Source organism: Vidua chalybeata, chromosome 1 (genome assembly GCF_026979565.1).
Source record: "Vidua chalybeata isolate OUT-0048 chromosome 1, bVidCha1 merged haplotype, whole genome shotgun sequence".
In the NCBI taxonomy this organism is placed as follows: domain Eukaryota; kingdom Metazoa; phylum Chordata; class Aves; order Passeriformes; family Viduidae; genus Vidua; species Vidua chalybeata.
The window spans coordinates 80929445-80951408 of record NC_071530.1 but is presented as its reverse complement, the minus strand read 5'-3'; the positions used below and the strand labels follow the sequence as shown (position 1 = coordinate 80951408).

Genomic DNA, 21964 nt, shown 5'->3' with positions numbered 1-21964 from the left:
TGATACAGTGTTTAAATGGTATGCAATCAATCAAACTATTCCAAAGAAAATAAACAATGAGTTACAACAGTATTTTATGCATTTTTTTCATTTTGTAACAGTAACAAATTACTTAAATGAAAGCTTTAGTAAAATGGGTCCAGGCATACATCCATGATGTCTCTTTTAAGTTTTTTAAAGCACACATAAATAACTGTTGATGATAAATAGCAGACAGCAACACTGCTAGAAAGAGAGTTTATAAATCTTACCTCTGCTTTTATTTTATTGTCTCCGAAACAGAGGTGTTGTAAGTAGGCTGCAGCATTCGACTGTACTGAGGGAAATTGATGCTGTAACATCTGTATAACTTCTGGAAGCTCTGGATCCCGCCATCCAAACTCTCTGTGCGAAAGCAAATATAGAAGATTCATCAAAAAAATCTCCTATTCGTGGATAAATGTGCCAACACTTAGGTCAACAAAGAAGACAAAAAAGTCTAAATAAAATCTTTTTTGCCCCCATTATTATCAAAGCGAACATTAAAATCAAATATGAAGCTATTTGTCATTTTAAACTGTACTCCTCTGGAACATGAATTATACAAAGTGTAACTAGAAGAAGTAACTCTGTGGAATTAGTTCTCTAACTGATTAAGTTTTCTAAATAAAAAGGCCAAATGAAATCCTAATATAAGAAAAGAAAGAAAACACATGCTCATATCACCACAAATGCTTTCCTATGCAAAGCTAATTTGTAAAAAAGTAGTTTTTACTTATTGCTATCTCTATGCAATAGCAATTGCTATCTTATATAGAAAGCAATGACCAATTTTGTGTTTTGTTTGGGGTTTTTTTTTCAGATAAAGTCAACGTAAAACTCTTACACATTTCTGGCCCTACTTGAGCACTCAAGTCTTAGCACTTCACTTTAATCCTACAAAATATGAAACGCCATTAGCATCACATAAAAGAACTGAATTCAAGTATGCTGAACAAGTCCTGGTATGTATTATGCAGCTTCCAGACCTGAACTTAAAATTAATCTGTCACTTCAGGTGAATTTTTCCCCTCTGGGTTTACACATAAAATCATTCATGGAAATGGCTTTGGACTTTGTGTCCCTAAAACCAGAGATACACACAGCCTCTCTTCATGATATACTTAGTTATCATATGCCTTTTCCCCAAGAGCTTATTTTTCGTGCCATATAAATGTTTTGACTATCTTCTACGTAGTGGTACATTTTTCAGCTAAAAGAGGGAAATTAGGAAAATTAGGAAAAAGAGGTAACTTACAAAAGAGTTCTCTGTTGCCGTTACCATGATCATTACCCAAAAAAAAAACCCAAAAAACAACCCTGGTAGACCTGTTGCACACTCCAGCTATAATATTTGGACAAAATAATCCTGATCACCAGTCTCCTTCCTAAATTACAAGGACTTTTCTGCACTGAGGCCAAGTATACATCACAAGAGGAATTCACAGCATCTCTCCAATCTGACCCAAGCACAATTTAAATATAACAATTTAAAGTTATGACATTTCAGGGAAGTAAGACTTATTTTACAATAATAATGAATTGCTACAGAACAGAGGGTTTGTCTGTTCTCTTTCACATGTGATGTTTTGTCAGATTGAGAGTTGTCACTACAGTTGTATCTTTATGGAGATTCAGAATATGAATATGAGATGTAAAAAAGACACTCAGAATTTCATTTTTTATTTCTTCTCTGACAAAATATAGGTTAACTTGTGAATATTAGAATTCACATTAAACATTTAATACAAAGAAACCATAAAGATGTAGTAATAAATCACATATGGACTATTTGAATGAATTTTTAGATAATATAGACTGTTGGAAATCTCTGCAAGAGACATCTGCATAGGTTCAAAAAGATTTTAACAGTTAATTGATATTCTGAGAAGTCAGAGAACATTGTAAAAGGTATCAGGAAAGGTTACAAACTTCAATAGCCGAAGATTGTGAATATTATGTTTCCAGCTTACCATGACTCTGTCAACAGGTGAAAAGGAAGGGATTCACTGGGTGCACTTTTTTTATGTTTGAATTGCTAGAGATCATAGAAACAATGTTATCTGACAGGGTAGCTTCCTCTTACATTTGCTTTCTTTCAATTAACAATATTAACACTTCCCAACAGGTTCTTCAAACCTATTAGACCTGCATAGAAACAGGTCTAAACAAACCAAAGACATCTTCCAAATTTTTTGTTTAAACAAAAATAAGAAATGAAATCAAAATATAATAACCTAACTGACGACAAATTAATTATCCTACCGCCATTTCTAATTTATCCTCATTTTCAATTCTAGATGCCAAATGCAGGTGTGAGCATTTTGGAGATCACACAAAATATCAGTAGAAAACAGCTTGAATGACAAGATTACGCTACATGTTGAAGTGTGGGAACTTCTACCGACAAATTCTCTCGAAAAGGAAATTTCCTCCTTCTCAACATGTGTACTACTTAATCCATCCAAAACCAAACTAAAGGCCCATTATGTGCAGTAGTACATTACTACTGGGCTCTAACCATCTGCTCAGGTTTTTCTTCCTCATGTTCTGGAATCCAGAAGAGAACAGTCAATGAAGGAGCAAAAGGAAAAAGGTCCCTTCACCAAAGGAACAGTTAATAGTTCTGAGGAACCTGAAGTCTCTATATGGTATACTTAAGTATGAAAACAAGGCTTTCCCTACTTTTACCCTCTTATCTCCCAAAGCAGTCAGCATATCAGTGAGGTATGAATACTTTTTGCAAATAGATGTGTGCACACTGGATGTAAGTAGAAAATCAATTCAGAATAGAAGCCCTCAGCACTGAATACTGAGTTTGTTAAGTAACCAGTTTTTGGAGAGATAATGAACAAAGCAGGAAAAGAAGTTTAAAAATTTAGCCCTAGTATGCACTGTCATTTTAAGCAGATGGTCTCTAAGATGATTGTATTTTTAGTAGTTTCTAAATGAAATACAGTAGCTACATAAAACAAACAAAAACTTCTGTCAACATTTAGGGCTGCCTGGATAATTGTGATAATTTTAGCTGCCTTCAGGGCAAGAAAGAGTAGTTTCTAGGAGTCTAAATTTTTCACTTGACTTATATAAGTGTTTTACAGGTGGAAAAAAAAGTGAGAATGAGAAAGAGGATTTTTCTTTTAAGAACAGCAAGTTTGCAGTTCTATTAACATTTATTTTAAAAATTTAAATTTTTTTTTTTTTTAATTTAGCCTTATTATGAGAAGTTAGAAAGGCTACTTAATGAAGTCATCTGGCAGAAGTCTGGAGAAGGAAGGAGGACTGGTATTCCTTAAAGACAAAGGCACAAAATGTATGTGGAACAATTTGCATAGATGTGGGGGAACATCCAGGCCATTCCTCCAAGCATACATACCTAAATGACAAAAAATATGTATTAAAATACAGAGCCAAACAAAAAGTAACAACTAGTAGGAAAGGGCTAGAATTAAGTGATCTTTTACTCCCTACCAATGAAAAGCAGTTTTTGACAGAGATAAGATTAAAAGAAAGTAGAAGGTAAATGAATATCCAATCTACCTTGATTTCTGTGAAACATCTGATACTGTGCCACATGCAAATTGACAAAACTCACATTCAGTAAAATTATAAAGTGGAATTAAGCAGAATTTGAAATCACAGTGAACATCCTAAACAAACACTATCTAAGCCTGTGTCCTGTATTAAAACATCACCATGCTTGCAAAATCTGAGTGAGGCAATCCACACAGATGGTGAAACAAGCTGGAAGGCTAGAGTAAACCTGAGGAGGTGCATGGCATTTTGAGAATGTTAATAAAGTATCTGTGTGGTTGATCCAAAAATGAAGAGTAATGTAGTAGATATACATGCAAGATCTTTTGCTAATCTGCCACTCGTCTACGATTTCCTTGGAATAAGAACACTAATCCACTTAGGTCAGCCAAAGGTTTCTGGTGGCAGTGTGTGCTTGTCCACAAGAGAATCCCAGCTGTGCAAGAACTTCAATTTGTCGGGAAAGCAGCATTTGCCATGGACTCAAAATATTTTGGCAGGTTGCGGAAGTGCATTTTTCTAGGAAGCATCCTCATCTGTGGAGACTGACTGTAACACACCAAGGTGTTCTAACCTTCTTTCTTTGATGGAAACTGCGCTCTAGGATTGTAAGATTGATGTAATTTTGAATCCTGCAGAAGGTTTAACTTGAAGTGGTGACTAAAACAGATGTTCCACAGATTACACCAGACTACTGCTCCTGCAGTGGAAGAGGACCAAAAGGGGAACTCAAAGCTCTATGTAAACTGGCAATATATATGCTAGAATTATCACAAAAGGCTACATTGTATTATGAACAACTGAAGGGAATCAACAAGGTGCTCTACGCAAGACAAAACAACGCTGACACAGAAGCAGTAGCACCTAGAAATCCAGGCTGACTTGGGTAGTGCAAGTAATGCACTGACAACAGGTCCTGCTCCTGCCATTGTATCACATACATGTGCCAGGAAGTAAAAGGGATGCAAACTTAAAGCGATTGTTTGTAATACAGCTGGGTGCATTGGCTCTGTGGGTTCACTTAGAGGTGCTGCTGAACACAGAGGATGTACTGCATCTGAATATTTGCTTTAATTATGCCAGAATTTTCTTCAGCTACTGAAAATGCTGATGGTACACAGAAAAGCAAAACTGAAAATCCTGTTACATATATATCTGCACTGGTTTTAAAAAGGCTACTAAATTAGTTTTTAAAACACAGGTCTCCAGCTTAGGTAACTAAGGATGCTGATTGCTTCTACAAGGCATTGGAAGAACAGGTGTGATGGCTCTGTCTACTCTCCAGCCATCGGTCACAGTGAATCTCACGAGAGCTTGGGTTCTTAGTTCTGATTTACATTATTAGAGCAGAACATTCACATCTGATCAGCCAGTTGGCACAGGCAAGCACTAACACCCAGAGCTATTCCTGTCTCAGCAACAGTCCCCAAAGGCAGTGCTGTAAAGACGCCCGCTATAAAGAACCATATGCTTGACAAAGACCGAACTACCACCAAGCATTTATCAAAGAAAGACAATGCACAATTTTTTATTACAAGACTGTTTAAATCAAACTCATCTGTGTATTCCTGGCTGTCTTAATATGCTTGTGAAACAGTCTTAAGGAAAGGTTTTTTCACATATGAAGTGGTGCTCAAAGGCAAAGGCAATTCAATCCGAGTTAAGAGTATTTCCTCAATTTTTATCTCATATACATTGTGCATTGCTAATGCCAATCTAAAAGACTTTCTGTTGAATTTATGCCTACAGACATAGACCCTTCTGTTTGCTTCCTCTCTCAGTTCAATAAATAAAGTCTGAAAATCTCTTTTCCCTCATTTCAGAAAGGAGAGCTGTGAAAATGGTTTCCTAGTAGTACTAAAAGAAAACAAACTACATGTAGTTCAGGATCAAACTCAAGAAGAACTAATCAAATGCCCAAGAGAAGATCAAAGAACTAGCTTCTGTGTTTAAAGGGAGAAATTAACTTCTATTAAAATATTTAGAAGGCAATATACCAATACTACAAGAATCTCTGTCTAAGGACTTGGTACATTTTAAAAAAACAAAGATAAGATGTTAAACCCAACTAGCAAAAGAAATCAAGAATACTTAAACATAATCCACAGAAAATGAATGTGATATAAAGAGGAAGGAGCCATCTAACAGCTCTTTACATTTCCTTATTTTCTTTCTGTGGTGCTCTGACAGTTGGTCAAACACAAGAGAACGCAGACTTATTACACTTAATTTATTGTGAGTTAAATTTGAAGAGCTTCCTTGAAGTACTTACTCTTTTTCAAACACTTCTCCATATATATGCACACACATAGCCAGAGATTGCCAGCCCGCTCTGAATGATCTCCTGCAGTTTAAGATGAGGCAGAACCACTACACTTGCTTTGAAAATGGAACATATGAATACTGGGTAGCTTCAGCACTCAGTTTTAGAAAACAAAATAGATACGTCAATCTGTCTTCCTCTCACCTTGGAAAACCCTCAAACCCTTTAGCATATTCACTTCCCTAGTCAAACTTGATCAAAGGAGTGTACTGTAACAAGCAATTGATCATCATCCTCAGACCCATGGTGACACAAACAACACATAACCAACCACAAGATGTAGTAATAGCCTGTTTGGGCCTAATGCAAACCCCTTAGGACAGAAATGAACCCTTATCAGCAGACAGCTCCCTATGCTTCTCTTTTTGTCCTTTCAAATTAGATAAACCAAACCTTACTGAAAAGGAACAAAATAATCTGACATAGTTTAGTCTAAATTTGGAAGCACCAGAAGGACGACAGAGAAAAGGCACTGAAGATGTATCTTCTATGAATAAAAATGTTAAGTTCTTATGAAACAAAGAAATATGTTATTGTTTATTCCAACCTGAAAACTGTAGCCTGTGCGGTGTGTTCCCTAAGGCTGATCACAGGTAATCCACCATCATACAGAATGAATGTGAATATCTCACCAAACATGTGATTCTGAAATCATGCAAATCTTTATCATTCTTTTCTTCCTCTAAAAGAACTCTTTACATTTTCTGAAAAGCTGCTCTTGTTAGAGCTTTTCAAATTTAACACGACTGTTTGTAAAACAGCCGTAAAAGTATCTGGCACTCCTGCCAAAAACTTGGATGTTGTTCTTGGGTTATGACATTTTCCTTGATTTATGCTTTCATGTGGCCTAAACTAAAACTGCCATGCAGTAGTGCTTACACAGATTCAGCACAATGTGGTTTTTACAATCTATTTCTGTCTGCTAATGAGGTGCAGAGAAGGATGTGATGTACCAGATGCACAGGATTCTTGTCCAGCTCTGCCAAGCAGCAATGGAGATGCTCAGCATGTCCCAGGTCCTTTACACAACCATAAACCTGGGGTCTCAGGGTTAATCCAGTACTTCAAAAAATTACATCTTGAGTACAGCAAAGAGCTAAAACTGACTGGTACAATGACAAATACACCCTCCTGCAGTTCTGCCTTTGTATCCTTTACATTTCCTCTGATAAGGCATCAGTCTTCTGCTATTTGGATTTTAGAATTAAAAAAACCCTAAGAGGTGAACATGTGAAGAGGCAAGATGAGAACTACTGCAATGTAACAAAAATGGCCTGGAGCTGAACTGTCTTTAGATTTTGTGAGCATTTCATTTAAGAGGAAAAGATTTTAAATATGATTCAGTTGCGTAAAGATTATCTAATGACACTGGACCATGCGTTACTATTTACAACTCCAGGTTACTGCCTTCAATACAACATGATTATATACAGAGGAATAAGTATTATGTACTCAAGGTTACACTCATTTCACTTATAAATGTCTTTTTAATGAAAATGTTTTATGGAAATTTATGAAATATTTTTTCACTCGATATTGGTATTGATCTATATATTAATTCTCTCACACTTGTGAGGGAGCTTGCATTTCTTATTCTTATGAAAAAAGTTGCCTGTACTGTGAGGTAACCATACCCTCAGTACCTGGTGCAATGTTATCTCTCCTCTAGACTGTGTTTGGAGCAGGGACTTCAATGCTTTAGACTATCTCTTACTTTCCCATTTGTATTACTTGGTTTGTTTAGTGTGTTTGTTTTAGTTAGAAAGTGGTATTTGTCTTTTGGGGCTGTGGAGCTGAAAGTCTTGAAAAACTTGTTTTATCTGTTCCTCTGCAGGTATTTGCATACACAGGGACTGCCTCTGCAAAAGCAAGTAAGAAGCAAATTAGCTAAGCTATCAAGATGTCTTTAAGCTGCCTAATTTATCTTCTTTTTCCCCATGATGAATAACATTTTTCTGACCTCCAACTACCAAAGGGCCTTACAGTAGCTTAATACATTGCAGCTGTGAAAATATGCCAAGTTAACCCTTCCCTGGGAGACCAGCTTACACTTGGCCTCCCTCCATCTACACGAGTTCACACATCACAGGGCAGATTCCAGGAGATTGTGAAATGTTATTCACTGGCAGCACTGCTGTTACAGATGCAGATAGGCTTTCCTCATAGATCACAAAGGTGGAAATGTAGGCAGGAGATTAGAACAGTACACAGACCTAGGGGATTCCAGCCTTGACTCTGTCATTGACTTACACTGTCAGACAGAATTATTTACTTTAATGCCTTTCTCTGAGGTATGAGAGGTTTTCTACCTCCACAGACCCATAAATCAAAGCTGTCTCCTTTTCTAGAACTACTGTTCCCACTCAGAGGCTCCTAAACTGTTCTGTATTTCAACAACAGGAGAAAAAAAGGCTTTTAAGACTCTGCTCCTATACAGTCTCATACAGAGAGATGGCCATAAGGAAATGTATCCTTTCTAAAGAACAAATGTTACTCTGCAAACCCCTGATTTCCCTAGGAAAATGGCAGAAGCATTTTAGAGAGGAAGGTATTTATTTTATTTCCCTACATGTATGATAACACCTAAACATTGCAGCTACAAAAAGGGAAAGTGACAAAAACCAACAGGAGCATTTAAATATTAGCCTAACAGCACCAATGTTAATGATTTAAACCACACTCATCTGTGGGAGGGGAAGCTGGCACACACAGTATTTCCTGACAGGCTCAAGGCATCCACATTGTTTTCTGAAATAACCAGAACCACGAAAAGTTCCCAATAGGTTTTGAGGCATTCCACCTCTCTCCAGTCAAAGATTTTCAATGTTGTGCTATCAAGCAGAATGAGTTTCACAATAAGAGACGTGACAACACATGGTTTGTCTCTCCCTGCTGCTCTCTTTGCCTGATCAAGCTTCTGGCTCCAGATCTCAAGTTCGATGGCAGTGACAGGAAAACTGCTTCTACCCTTTTCTAGCAGGGATGACAAAGTCAAGCTTTTTAAGGTTTAGGCAAATCAAGAAAAAATGAAACTGGATGTTTCTCTCATGTTCTCAAATGTAAAGCTTGGACCTACCACTGCCTGGGTAACCTGGAGACTGCCACAGGAAAGCAGTGACCACCAATACTAGAAACTGAGCGTTTTCTGTGCGTGCAAACAGCAGAAAATAGGAAATTCTAACAGAGCATACAGCTTAGCACAAGCTGCAGAAATACTTTTTACAGTTGGGGTGGGGCACCAGGAAAAGGTGCTAATCTAAACTAACAGAAAGTCTTAATCCTAAATATCATGTTATCTCAGTCCTTAAATGATTACTCCACTGAGTGCACTATTGCCTTGTTTTCTTGTTGCACAGCAGAAATCCAAACCATTCTCATTCCCACACACACCAGGCATCATTCTTATCTATGCAATATTTTCCAGTACTCCCTGTTTTCCTAAGCACAGCAAACTCTTTGTAATAGGCATTCATTTGATATTTAATAATGAATATTAAACAGTAAAACTTATCAGAGACTCAAGATATTGATAAAAACACGATGAACTGGTAAGGCCAGAATTTGTCCTGAAACACCAACTCTGGAAAGCCAAGAAAAAAACCTTACATACATTTCTAATACTGAAGTTTTAAAAAGAGAAGCAACAAACAGTATTCATTTTCTTTTCTTACAACTAGACTCCTATTCAGTCTTTTGGAAAAACTGAGGAATTAATTCTGTTCACTAAAGTTGCAAGCTGTACAATACTATAAATGCACTTGAAATTGTTTTTCTTGTCAAAGAGAAATACAGACTAATGGTTTTCCTGAGCTGCCTTTATTTCAGTTTTCATTAAGCATGGAAAAACTGATCTTCTGCATGCTAGCTTGATGTACCTTAATGTACAACCACCAAAATAATGCAAGACATACTTTACACTCACAAGACAGGAAGTTCACGGAATCAGTAACAGAGGAGTTAAATTGTTAAAAAATTGCTCAAATAAAAGCTGTTGGATTGAAAAAAAAATATCCAACAGCAATGAATAGTGATATTCAAATACTATTCCTACTTCCCATCACATGCTTTTCATCTTCTTCAAAGCTTTGTAGAAATTCTAGGGAACTCTTCTAATGCACTGTATAAGTATCATCATCTTCATGCCAAGCATAGGTAAGGAGAGACAGTGATTACATGACTCTCTGACAGAGGGGAAAAAAAAAAAAAGGCAAAAGCTAGAAGGGCTGCTATTAAATCCTCAGTCCTGGTTTTTAACTCCTGGAACCCAGAGAGACTGATACACCGTTAGCTAACGGCAAAAGATTTCCAAGTATATAAAAAATGCAGAGAATCTGGACAGCACTTCAGGAGAGGGCAGGACAAGAAGAGACCTTCTGGGCTACCAAAGCCAACCTCTGACTGTGACCCTCCTGCTCTTTGGCATGGATGCTGCCACATCCATCGCTTAAGCTAAAGATGGCTTCTTGTAGCCATCAACTGACTTGAATTTAAATCAATCTCAGATTCTGTTGATATAAACTAACAACAGTTTCAGTTTAAAAATAATAGCAACAATGAAAGGAGATCTGTCACATATTCTTTCAGATAAAGTACTTTTTTGTTATTGGTATTGCTGTTGCTAACTGGGTATTTCAAATTTTGTCCTAATGTACAAAGCAACAACATACACAATACATGTCCCACTTTTCTGAATACTGAGAAAACAAGGCTGTACTTCAGCACTTAAAGGGGGAAGTAAATGGAGAAAGGATGCTTTCTAGCTAGCTATCTAGTGTGGTAGTGTCTCTGGTTGGGCTACAGTATAACCCAGAGAGTCTTCACAGTGACTCAAAAGCCAGCAGAAGAATGATGAGTTTGTCAGTGGCTAAAGTACTATCAAGTGCTCGCCAACACCAGAGAAATCCACAACCCTGAACTGATGTATCAGCAACAAAAGCAGACTAAGAACAATGAATCCCAGTTGAAACCAGGAAGCATCTTACTGAAATTAATGCAAAAGCTGAATCAGAAAAAAAAATTACATGGACCATATTCAGAGTTTAGTGCACAAGTATGCTGTATCTTTTAAAAGAACCTAAAATAAACATCTCACATGTATATTTGATAGTTTTACCTGAGTAAAATCCAGCTCACAGAAAAACACCCTTTGAATGAGGAAAACTAGCTCCTCCCTTAATTGCCATCCTGTCAGGATGCAATGGGGATGTATGTCTTCTATTCTTGAGTAAAAGAATGAGGCTGCAGCTTTTGCTGTACAGCATTTCTACAGAAACACTTCCAGCTCATCTGGTGAAACACTGCATGTATCTAATAAACCCACTGGAGACAATAATCATGGTATTGACTCAAGGCAATTGCCCCTATTAATGAATGACAGATATACTGCCAAGGATCTGTCACTTGAAAATCAGAATCAATATCTTAAAGAGGCCTTTGAAACTTGAATATATTAAAGGAAAATATGTGCCTCAATCTATCAAAAATCTTTCCTCAGCCAGTGGAAGTACAGCTATTGACAGAAAAAGAATGAGTTACTAATATTTTACTCAGTTGCTACTTGTATAGTGCTTAGTTCCATGCAACATGTTCTGGGTTGATTTTTCATCTGATATACTAAATTCCAGTGCCCATTACTTTCACTGATGCAACAATTTAGTTGCAATTGAGTGACACCTTGCAATATATTTTGCCAGCAGCAAGAAGTACAGACTGTGAATTGTACCTTTCCCTTTTCACCTCAGAGCTGATTTCTTTCAGACTTTGCTAATCTTTGCCTCCATATTTCCTTATTGGAACTGAAAGGACAACGCCACTCCTTCAAACTTTGAAACTCTTCTCTCTCTGCTCAACTGATAGCATCAACTGTAACTATAAAATCCTTCAAAGCAGAAAAAAATACTTTTTTTACACGTATTTTATCCTTCATTTTACATTTTTGGTCATATTAGGAAAAATATGTATGATTTCGAAATTCATATTGCAAATTCTTGTTGCAAATTCCAAAGCCAATTTCAAACATGAAGAAGTTCACAGATTTTCAGCTGTGTTGTTTGCACGAGGGAGGCTGGAATTGGGAAAAGTCTGAGATTATTTAGGTTTGTGTCAATACTTGCTGTTCATAAGTTTTGTTCTAATGGCAAATACAAATTCACATAGGAGCTAGTGTTCTTGATATAACTTGATAAAAATGAAACTGATATCCAATTTCATTAAAACTCACTGTGGAAAAGCCATGGAACTGTTCTGCAACAGACATATATCTGGTATTATTTATTTATTAGGGGAGAAATCACTATATAGGCTATTGAAATTATTTTTCTCTGTTTCATAAAAATATGTCCCTCTTCTATGTTTTTTCATTTCAGCATAAAGAAAGATGATCACACATAAAAGCCCTGTAGGCAACACAGCACATGAAGTTCAGAGCACACCGGACTTCAGTTTGAGATTGCATTTTTTAATCACTACTTTAATTTATACTGGAGTCTCTTTCACTCTGAAGTCAATGGAAGGCATATTATGCTCAGTGGTGGCTTAGAAAAATTTCTATATATGAATTTATATGCACAAATGAAATTACTGTATTAGATTTTCCCAGAAGCTGATACTAATATACATTAAGGAGACTGTTCTGCAGCCTTCATTTCACACTTGTGAACACCTGAGACATCCAGCTATAAAGGGTATTTTTTGAACATATAAAATTGCATGTTTGTTTGCAAACGCCTCAAGGCTTTCAGTCTTTTAGATGGGGGTCAAGTAATTCTGCTTTCTTTGGTTTTCAGGACTGTACCATGACTACACACTGCAGTACTCTATGAGGTATTTAGTGGATGTATCTGAGCATGAAAGTACTTTATTCTTTCCTTCCTAAAGCTATGCTAAAGACTAATGTCAGCTGGCTGAAAAATACAAAAATTAAAGCTAGATATACACAGAAAATAAAGTCTCTATCTTAATTTGCTACATAAATTAAGACTTGCTACACAAATTAAGAGATCCAAAACAACTTAACTTTTGTGGAGAGTACACGACACTGATGCTGTAACTGCTTTAGTATGAATTACAGATATATAACTGTAAAACTGGCAAACAGTTGTTTTGGTTGCTTAATATATATTTTAAGTACAAATAAATTTTGTTAATTAGCTACCTGTGTCCATTGCAAGTTCAGAATAGGAAAACTAAGAAAAAATTCCAGCAAAACAATAATTAAAGAGAGATTTGGAGTATGCTCCCCATTGGCTTTGCAATATATTCATTTCTCAAGCTTTTGTATAACTGATTATATCTCTTTTTTTTTTAATTTTTACAAGTAAATAGCAAAACTAATTAGCTGCACACTATTAAGTTAATGCACATTTATCTACAACAATTCGATTCTGACTGTGAAATAATCTTCCTAGCCAATAATTACACTCCAGCTTAATTAGCATAATTTCCGCAGCACATTCTTTAATGAAGAAGCTGACATAAGGGTTGTTCTTAAACACCAAGGATATTCTAGACAAGTAGAAAAAGGGAGACAGGCAGAGCTGCATTAAACACCTATTATGTTACCAAGATAGCACATATAAAACAAGAGTGTGAATTCAATAGTATCTGTAACATCACAAGCATCTCAAGATGCTTTCGCTAAAGATAAGCAAAATACTTGAAGGATTTGAGATGCCTCTTGTCCACATCACTAGAAGTGGTTCCACATCCTTCACAGCTCCTTTCTCCCCCATCACTGCATCTCATTCCCCTCACCAAGGGCAGCCTGCAGATTATTCATTCTCCCACTCCGTGTATTAGTTTCCTTCAGAAAGAAAATGCATACTGTCTGGCATTTCTTACACTAACTTAAGCACAGGCAGTCAATTTCCACTGACGAGAGTCACTGTAGGTGAAAACACAAATCAGTCTCCGGGCTCATTTAGTCTCTGGTTTCCTAGTGACGATTTAGCAACTGGGACTCTTATGGACACGTATTTCCCTGGTACTACCACACCAAACTAGTTTTCTATGGCAAATGCAGACAATGCATATGTGGACAATGGCACCTGAGTACTGCTGTGCTTGATATTAACACTGAGTTTGGAGGAGAAGCTCTGCCTCCTTCAGCAACCCTCTGATACAACTTGTTCTTCTGCCAAAGCCACGATGTGCTGGGTGTCAGAGTTATATATCTGGCCTACAAAGTGTAATCTCAACCATAACACAAACAGTCACGAAGTCTCTCCTGACAGTAAAGAACTAAAATTTAAAAAAAAAAAAACCAAAGAAACTTTCTTGTGTCTTCACCTGTTTCTAAATAATGCTCATTTAAAATGAATTGTTATCAGAAGTGCTCTTGGGTTCTGTGAAAAATTTTGACTAAATATATGCTGTTGGTGAGGATGTCCCTGTACTCCTCCATAGCTACGAATGGTGAATTTCACCTGTGAAGGATTGCCATTTATTGTGCGAGGTGATGAAAGACTCTAAGATTATCAAAATCAGCGAGTTGATTTAAAACCGAAGTTCTATGTTCATGCAACTTCATAAAGGATTTTAATTTAATCAGGATTCCAAAATGCCTAAGACTCTCTTGAAAAAATGTAGACTTCAGCTTTTAAATCACACAGGCATTTTTAATAACTTCATGTGCTCTAATTAACTTTTTATTTTGAGGTTAGTACTATTAGGCAAGACCGGGACCAAAATGATCTCTGCATACTAATCAGTCATGGACTGCTACTGCTGCAACATAACATAGGAGATGTCCTAGAAATAAAACAAAAATTCAGAGCAACTGACAAAACAGGTCTTGGAGAAAAACAAATCAGCAATACCTATTTCAACTAACTACTTTCTTCAGAATATGTACAACTAGGCAAGTTCTGCCTGATTAGAATTTAAGATAAGGAAATACATTCTAAATTAGGTCCTAAAAGAATTTTTATTCAGGCATATAAATGATGCATCAACTACTGTCTCGACACTATATTAACACAGCCCGTTCAACAGGTTTCAAAAGCGCAAGGAAAACCGAAGATGCCCTGAGAAGCTGCCCCATCTCAGAAGTGATGCAATCCAATATTGAGGGAGCCCTTGCTTTGGCAGAAGCAGGGCGAGAGGGAGTGTGACCATGGCTAACTAGTTCTGCACCTCCAAAATCTGCTTGACCTTCAGGCCCAGAGCTGCTTAGGAGGATGCTCCTGGGACAGGCACCTTGGGTCTAACCCAGCACCAGCCAGGTTTGCTTACAGCTGCAGCTGTGCAGCTCCCATCAGTCTGCATTGCAAAGCCAACAACAGCTGAGCCTTCTGTTCTGTTCCCTTTGAACTGGAGTTCCACACAGCAGAAATTAAAAGCTGGCTTGTCAGAAGACAAGTATTACCCTTTTTTTGAAGGTAAACTTTGCTTATTATCATTAGGATTAGAACACATGAACAATAAAAATAGTCATATTTTTTAACAGACTGAATTACCTTATGTAATAAAATTTTACTTTAGCCAGCTGTTTAAAATCAGGTTATCTATAAAGATAGCATGGTGGCCAAGTTTATTAAAAGATGCTAACGGTTTTGGCTGCCAAACTACAAGGGCCTGGCTGTGAGTCTTTGTTTGTCAACTGCACATCCAAAATGAATGCACCTAAAATTACTAGCCAATTTTGAAAACCTTGATCTGCTGGGTTTGTCTTGTTCTTTCTCTTTGACAGTTATTTACCTCTGCCAAATCTTCCTTGCAGAACATCAGAGCACTAAGAAAAGAAGAAAGCAAATCAGCTTTGCCTTCAGTCCCGCAGCTTTGAGTTAGGAGATAAAGAGTTATGGCTTGAAGACAGGAGATAAAAGCAAAGCAATATACTCACAGCCACAAACCCCATGAATTAAACTAAGAAAAAAAAACCCTGTAGGTCAGGCAGAGATCATGCAGAGTAAGCACAGCAAGAGACAAGGAAATGTGAGGCATAAATATATTGTTATTTTTTCCATGTCATTTCATATCTTTATACATCTGGTTTGCTACCTATTAAAAATAGCCCTTCTGAAAGATTTTTGAGACCTTGCCATAAAAATCACTGACTCCAGGGCAAAATCTTATTATCAATGCTGCCACAGAAGTGCAGAATAGTCACCAGACCAAAATGGTTTTAAAGAGGGTGAAGATCTAAGACAAAAAAATCCATCAGGAGGCAGATTATTGACTACCATTAGTTAAGGAAGCACTGTGCAAAAAGAAAATGAGAGAAGCTTAGTAAAATGCAATTTGTTTCACATGCCTAAAGAAGTTCTGTTTCTCATTTACATTGTCAGGTGTTCTGCCCCAAAACTCAAATTTCCTTGGAACAGAATTCTCATATCCTAGTTCTGAGAACTGATGCTGAATGGAGAATACAGGCATAACATGTATCTAAAGAGAGGCTTAAGAAAAAATTCCTCACCGTATTAAAAATAGTCCCAGTGTATGCAGCTGCAAAATGGTAAATTACAAATACTCACTGAGGACAGCCCTTAATAAAATGACACCTTAGGTCAGCATTTTACCTGATCTGTGACCACATTGTTGACAAAATACATGAATGACTCTCACAGCTGAACAATTGAAACTGGGTGGTTTCATGACTGTTTAGCAAGTCAGACTTACTCTTGATTTTTAGCATCCATTAACTTCAAAAAAGCATAAATATGTACACTAGAGGTTAAGCAAAAGAAGTACAAAACCAGAAGATGTCTTCTGCACCATTCGACTGGACCCTGTAAATCGTAAGTTTTTCTAACATATATTTAACATGCCTTTTCTATTTTAGAGGAAAAAAAAATAAAACATTTCATTTAGTTTATAAATGATACTAATGCTCAAATACTTTGCATATTTTTAAGCTAACCGAAGAACAGAATTCTCTGAAGTGGTTGAAAAACTGGTAGCTAATACATACAACAGTCTTTACATTTTCAAACACGGCCATTTAAAAAATATCTTTGCAACAGGAAGGAGGTCAAGCTGACATTGCCACTGCACTGAAGAGCTGTGTCCATACAAAGCCTTCTAACATAGGCTGTTGACATTTGGGAACAAGTGAGCTGTGTCCTGCTTCACAAAGCAAGTGAGCTAAGAAGAGCCAATTTTTAAAAGGATAACACAGCCTTGTATTTGCACTATGTATTAAAGAGTATTCTGAATTTGCAATATATCAACTGCCTGTTGTTGATAAAACATGTGCTTATGTGAGTTTTATCATGGGTAAAACAAGATGGACAGTGTATACAATTAACATCTCTATATGTAAACTTTTGTTTTATATTTAGATCCACATACATTCCTGTGACCATTAATTCGAATCAGGTTTAAGAAACTCGCACAAGGAGCTATTTTGCTCTAAAATGTTTCTTAGCCCTGGCTATATATGAAGCAGAAACCTGCAAACACTTGCAGTTCTTCACAATAAAATGAAAAGTCTGCCTATGAAATTTTTGCCTTCCTTCTTACTGCAACAGAAAGAATATAGAAAACTGATACAATTAATACATTAGTTCTTTAGCAAAGAAAAAAAAAAAACTTTTAAGGTTTTTAAAAACATTATCATTAAGCATAGTGCAGAATATATCAACATGTATTTATTTGAATCTGTGAGATAACATCAATTAGCCACAGTGAGGCAGCCACTGAACTTGGCAGATTTTAAGCTTCTGACAGGTTACCAGGTATTTTTCTTCATTTTCTTCAGTTCAGTTGTTTGGCCATACAGCTCTCTGACCACCCAGTGCCACAGAAAATTTGGGATGAGTGCATTATATTACACTGAAGCCCCCAGTGGGGTAGCTGCTGGCATTCTGGCTTAATAGGGAAACATGGGTATTTTAACTGCCAGAGCGACTCAACTCTGAGCACATGCCATTCGTGCACAATGACATTCTGTCAGCAAACTGCACCACTGAGCAATCCCAACGTTATTAGATTCTTAAATCCTAATTTGTTTCAGGTTGACATGACATAGTATGTTTCAGCTCCTGCTGTTAGTGATATTGTTGCAATGAAGAAAAAAAAACCATCTGTATCTTCCCACACAGTCAATGACTGTAAGAATCTGTGTGCTAATGGATTTTTTTGCTGCTCTGGAGTGTGAAGACATTAAAATATATCTCTACCACAAACAGCATGAATGAGTATTTAGATTTTCTAGTAGGTTTGTTGGTTTTTTGTTTGTGTGGGGTTTTTTTTTGTTTGTTTTGTTTTGTTTTGCTGTTTGGGGGGGCATGGAGTAGTGTACAAACATACATTTTTTTCTAAGAAATTATGTTTTTCCAAAATCTTCAGTTTTCTCCACAGGTTTAATTTTTGAACAGTGCTTTGGATCATGTAGCTGAGTCACTGTATTTGTTAATAAATGGGATGTTTTAAATTAGACTGGCACTGTTGGGACGGAACAGAAAATGGCAGTTGGTCATGGAGACCCAAAGACGTGATTTAAAAGTCTGTTTGGGACACACTTCTCAAAATCATTTATGACTCACAAAGCAAAAGATGACTGATGTAGGGCTAGCACTTCCTTAGAAGAAAGGACAGCATGTGGTAAATCTGAATAATTACATTTAATAAAAAAGGTCTAATTTTATGAGTTGGAGGAAAGATTCTTTAGTAAAAAAAAAAGTATTTCACTGGTGGGGTAGATTTTAAGAAGACTGTGAAGAATTGCATGTGGACCAAAACCTTTTACTCTACCAGTAATTAAGGTTTGTAGTAGCTCTGACAATAACTATAGCAGAAGAATGAGTCCTCTCTGATTCTTGATGCATGATGTGAAACCATAATTTTTCATTTGTATCTAAAAAATAGTACAGAATGTATAAATTAATTCTCTGCTTCTGCTACTTGAAAATGGCAATATTAACCCACATTATGCTTTGAATGGTTCAATAGTTGTCATCAGGGTTTTTGGCTTGCAGAACTTTGTTAGTTCATCAAAACCAGGATCTCTGACTGCTTATTCTTTGAAAGTTTTCAGCAGGAAGTTCTGATTAAGATAAACGGATCTGAAACAGGCAGATGCTACTGGAAAATTTGGGAAGCAATTCAGGACTGACTATCTCAAATGGCAATGAACTTGCAAACCTAAACCAAAGTTGTCAAAAATGCCACTCCGAGTTACAGGCTACAAAGTAGGAAAACCAGTTCTAGGTTGAACTACCAGGTCATCTCAGGCACTTCTCAGCATCTTGTTACTGACCACTAAACAACCATTTCACAGAATCACAGAATGACTAGGCTGGAAGAGACCTTAAAGATCATCAAGTCCAACCCATGCCCTAAACACCTCAACTAAACCATGGCACTGAGTGTCTTTTCTTAAACATATCCAGGGATAGTGACTCCACCACCTCCCCAGGCAGACCATTCCAGAACTTTTCCACCCTTTCTGTAAAAAACTTTTTCATAATATCGAACCTGTATTTCCCTCAATGCAGCTTGAGACAGTGTCTTCTGGTTCTGTCAGTTGCTGCCTGGAGAAAGAGACCACTCCCCACCTCACTACAACCACCTTTCAGGGAGTTGTAGAGAGCGATAAGGTCAACTCTGAGTCTCCTTTTCTCCAGGCTAAACAACCTCAGTTCCCTCAGCCATTCCTCACAGGGCTTGTGTTCTAAGCCCCTCACCAGCCTCATTGCCCTCCTCTGGACACGTTCAAGCATGTCAACGTCCTTCCCAATTTGAATGGAGCGATCCTGTTATCACCACAAGATCCTCTTCATGCCTCATATTGGCTTGCAACGCATCATATGTCTATATGAAGTCATGACGTTTCCATATACATCACTTCATACTCACCCAAAATCAATTTTAACTGATTTCAGTGTGGTATCACAATTTCTTTCTTAAAAACTCCATGTTTTTTATCTCACACCACATAGTATTAGTATGTGAGCTAATCAGTTCTGCTCTTGATTGCCTTTTCTATTAGTCTGATGCAAATGTGATACAGATCTGAGCTGCCTAGACCTACTTGGAAGCCCATCTGCAACACAGGCATCCTATGAGCCATTTTGTGGGGGCTAAAAGAGAAACACTATAGCCTTCAGTTTAGCTCTTTTGTTTCTGAGTGTTCTTGCTACTCTTGGATGAACATTATCTAGTCCTGGCAATCTGTTATTCTTAATTTAGTGTTTGTTCTCCAATTTTGCCACTGATACATTTTGAGATGCTTCCTATGCTAAGTTCTTTTTCTCTTCTCTCAGAAATGCTTCTCAGAAGGAGAGAAAGCCAAAGCTTTTCACTTGCTCTTCAGTGAGCAAATGCTGGCAGGGAAATTCAGGAAGAAATAAATGTTCCTCTAGTGTAACAAACACTGTGATTCACAGGCTGAACTATCTATTGGCAAAGTCTGCACAAGCAATCTGACACTGAGGGCATTTTCACTGAACTGTTTCTTCTTGCTCCCATGCAAGCTCTTGTCATTTCTATGCTTTGCCTACCTTGACTTCAGAACGTCTGACTCCAGAAAAGAACATCATTTTACATGATGACAAGGGGTAGATTTCCAGGTTAAAAGCTGGCCATAAATTTGGAATGGGCATATATATCTACATCCTTAAGAACTGCAAGAATCAAATCCCAGGCAGTGCAGGCTAAGGGGACAAGCAGGTCAACAGGTGGCACATAAAGATGTGTCTCAAAGCTACATGACCAAATGTCTCATCATCTCTTATGCAGTAGAGGAAATCCAGAAATTTTCTTGGCAAACCACAGTGTATGAGAGAAGGGGAAACCTGGAAGTCATACAGACCAAGATTACCCTGTCAGTCTTCATCATGAGAAAAGGAGTAAAACAAGATTGGCAGATGCTGTGAGTAGGCTTGGAAACTTCTATACTGCATTAGGGATGGTAAGATGTAAAACCCCACACCAGACTCACTGAATCTAGCAGGTTTAGCACGTTATGTTTTGGACAATCCCTGATTTAAGAACAGCATTTTCATTCATAGCACAGTGTATATCAGAGAAAAAAAAGATCAAATTTAATGCAGTGTCTCAAAAATTAAATTTATCAACATTTTAAATGAAAAATTTAGAACAAAATTTAAGGCTAATTGTTAGATAGTAAAACTTTGAATTCTAAATGCTATGAATCGGAACTTCTTACTAAGTCAGAACCTTCTTACTTCTTGTGCTTCTTCATATAAAATTTGTAATAGTTACAGGGAGGAGGAAAAAACATGCAAGTTGGGTTGAGGCACTCTCAGATTTCCATGTCCTTCTGTCTCCTCAAGGAATTATGTAGACACAGATCAAATACAGCATGTAATTCTTGGCAAACTTTGTTGTATTAATAAGAAGCAGATTCTTTCCTGATAGCAGGTATAATTTGAATTAACCACAAGATTGAAAAAAAACCAAAACAAACTAGCTAGGAGAACACACATACAAGACTAAACATTTCGGTAGTTCCTGGAACAACATATTAAAAAAAAAAAAAAATTGATTTTCAGAGGAGCTACAGTTCCAGTATTGAGCTGTGCAAGCATGTGGCACTTCTGGAATGCGATTACCTTTAAATGTATTGATCATCTCTATTCTGTAGTAGTTGACTTTAATACATTAAACTATGGCTTTGTTTTTCCTGCTTTTGTTGTTTCATTGAAAAGATGTCATAAACTGGATTGTGACAAGGTAAATTACAAAAGTAATTCCAATTACATATTTTAATTTTACGTTAATGAGAAACTTCATAAATTTCTTTTTCACAGCAATAAGTTATGTGATCTGCTTTTTCGTTATTTTCAGATTTTGCAATTTGCTTCTCCAATGAAGAGCAAAATTTGATTTAGATAAACACAATTATGTACATTTTTTCAGCAAATGCTTCTCAGATGAGCTAGAAAATAATTACACTCTTCATACCCAAAGGAATAGCAAAATTCTTGCAAACGGCAACCCGTACAGAAAATTTTAATTAGCTTTTTCTTTCCTGTGTTAAATTTAACACAGGTGCCTGTCCATCTTCTGACTAATTCTGAAGAAAACCTTCCTGCATATTATCCTGGTTAGCTTTCAAGTCATAAAATTCTTTGCAGTTAACCATAGAAGAGTCTTGTGAACTACTGTATCTCAAACATCATACCT

General features: G+C 36.9%; 1 protein-coding gene across 11 annotated transcripts in view; it reads right to left on the bottom strand.

Moving 5' to 3' along the window:
- Window positions 1-21964, bottom strand: part of CTNND2 (catenin delta 2) — a 631469-nt gene that overhangs the window by 161295 nt on the left and 448210 nt on the right. For all 11 annotated transcript variants that reach the window (XR_008434168.1, XM_053959428.1, XM_053959656.1 and 8 more), the window contains one exon: window positions 252-384. Coding sequence is in view for 10 of the 11 variants with exons in the window: in XM_053959428.1 (XP_053815403.1) it covers window positions 252-384 (133 nt within the window). In the remaining variant the exon portion in view is untranslated. The remainder of the gene's footprint in view (window positions 1-251; window positions 385-21964) is intronic.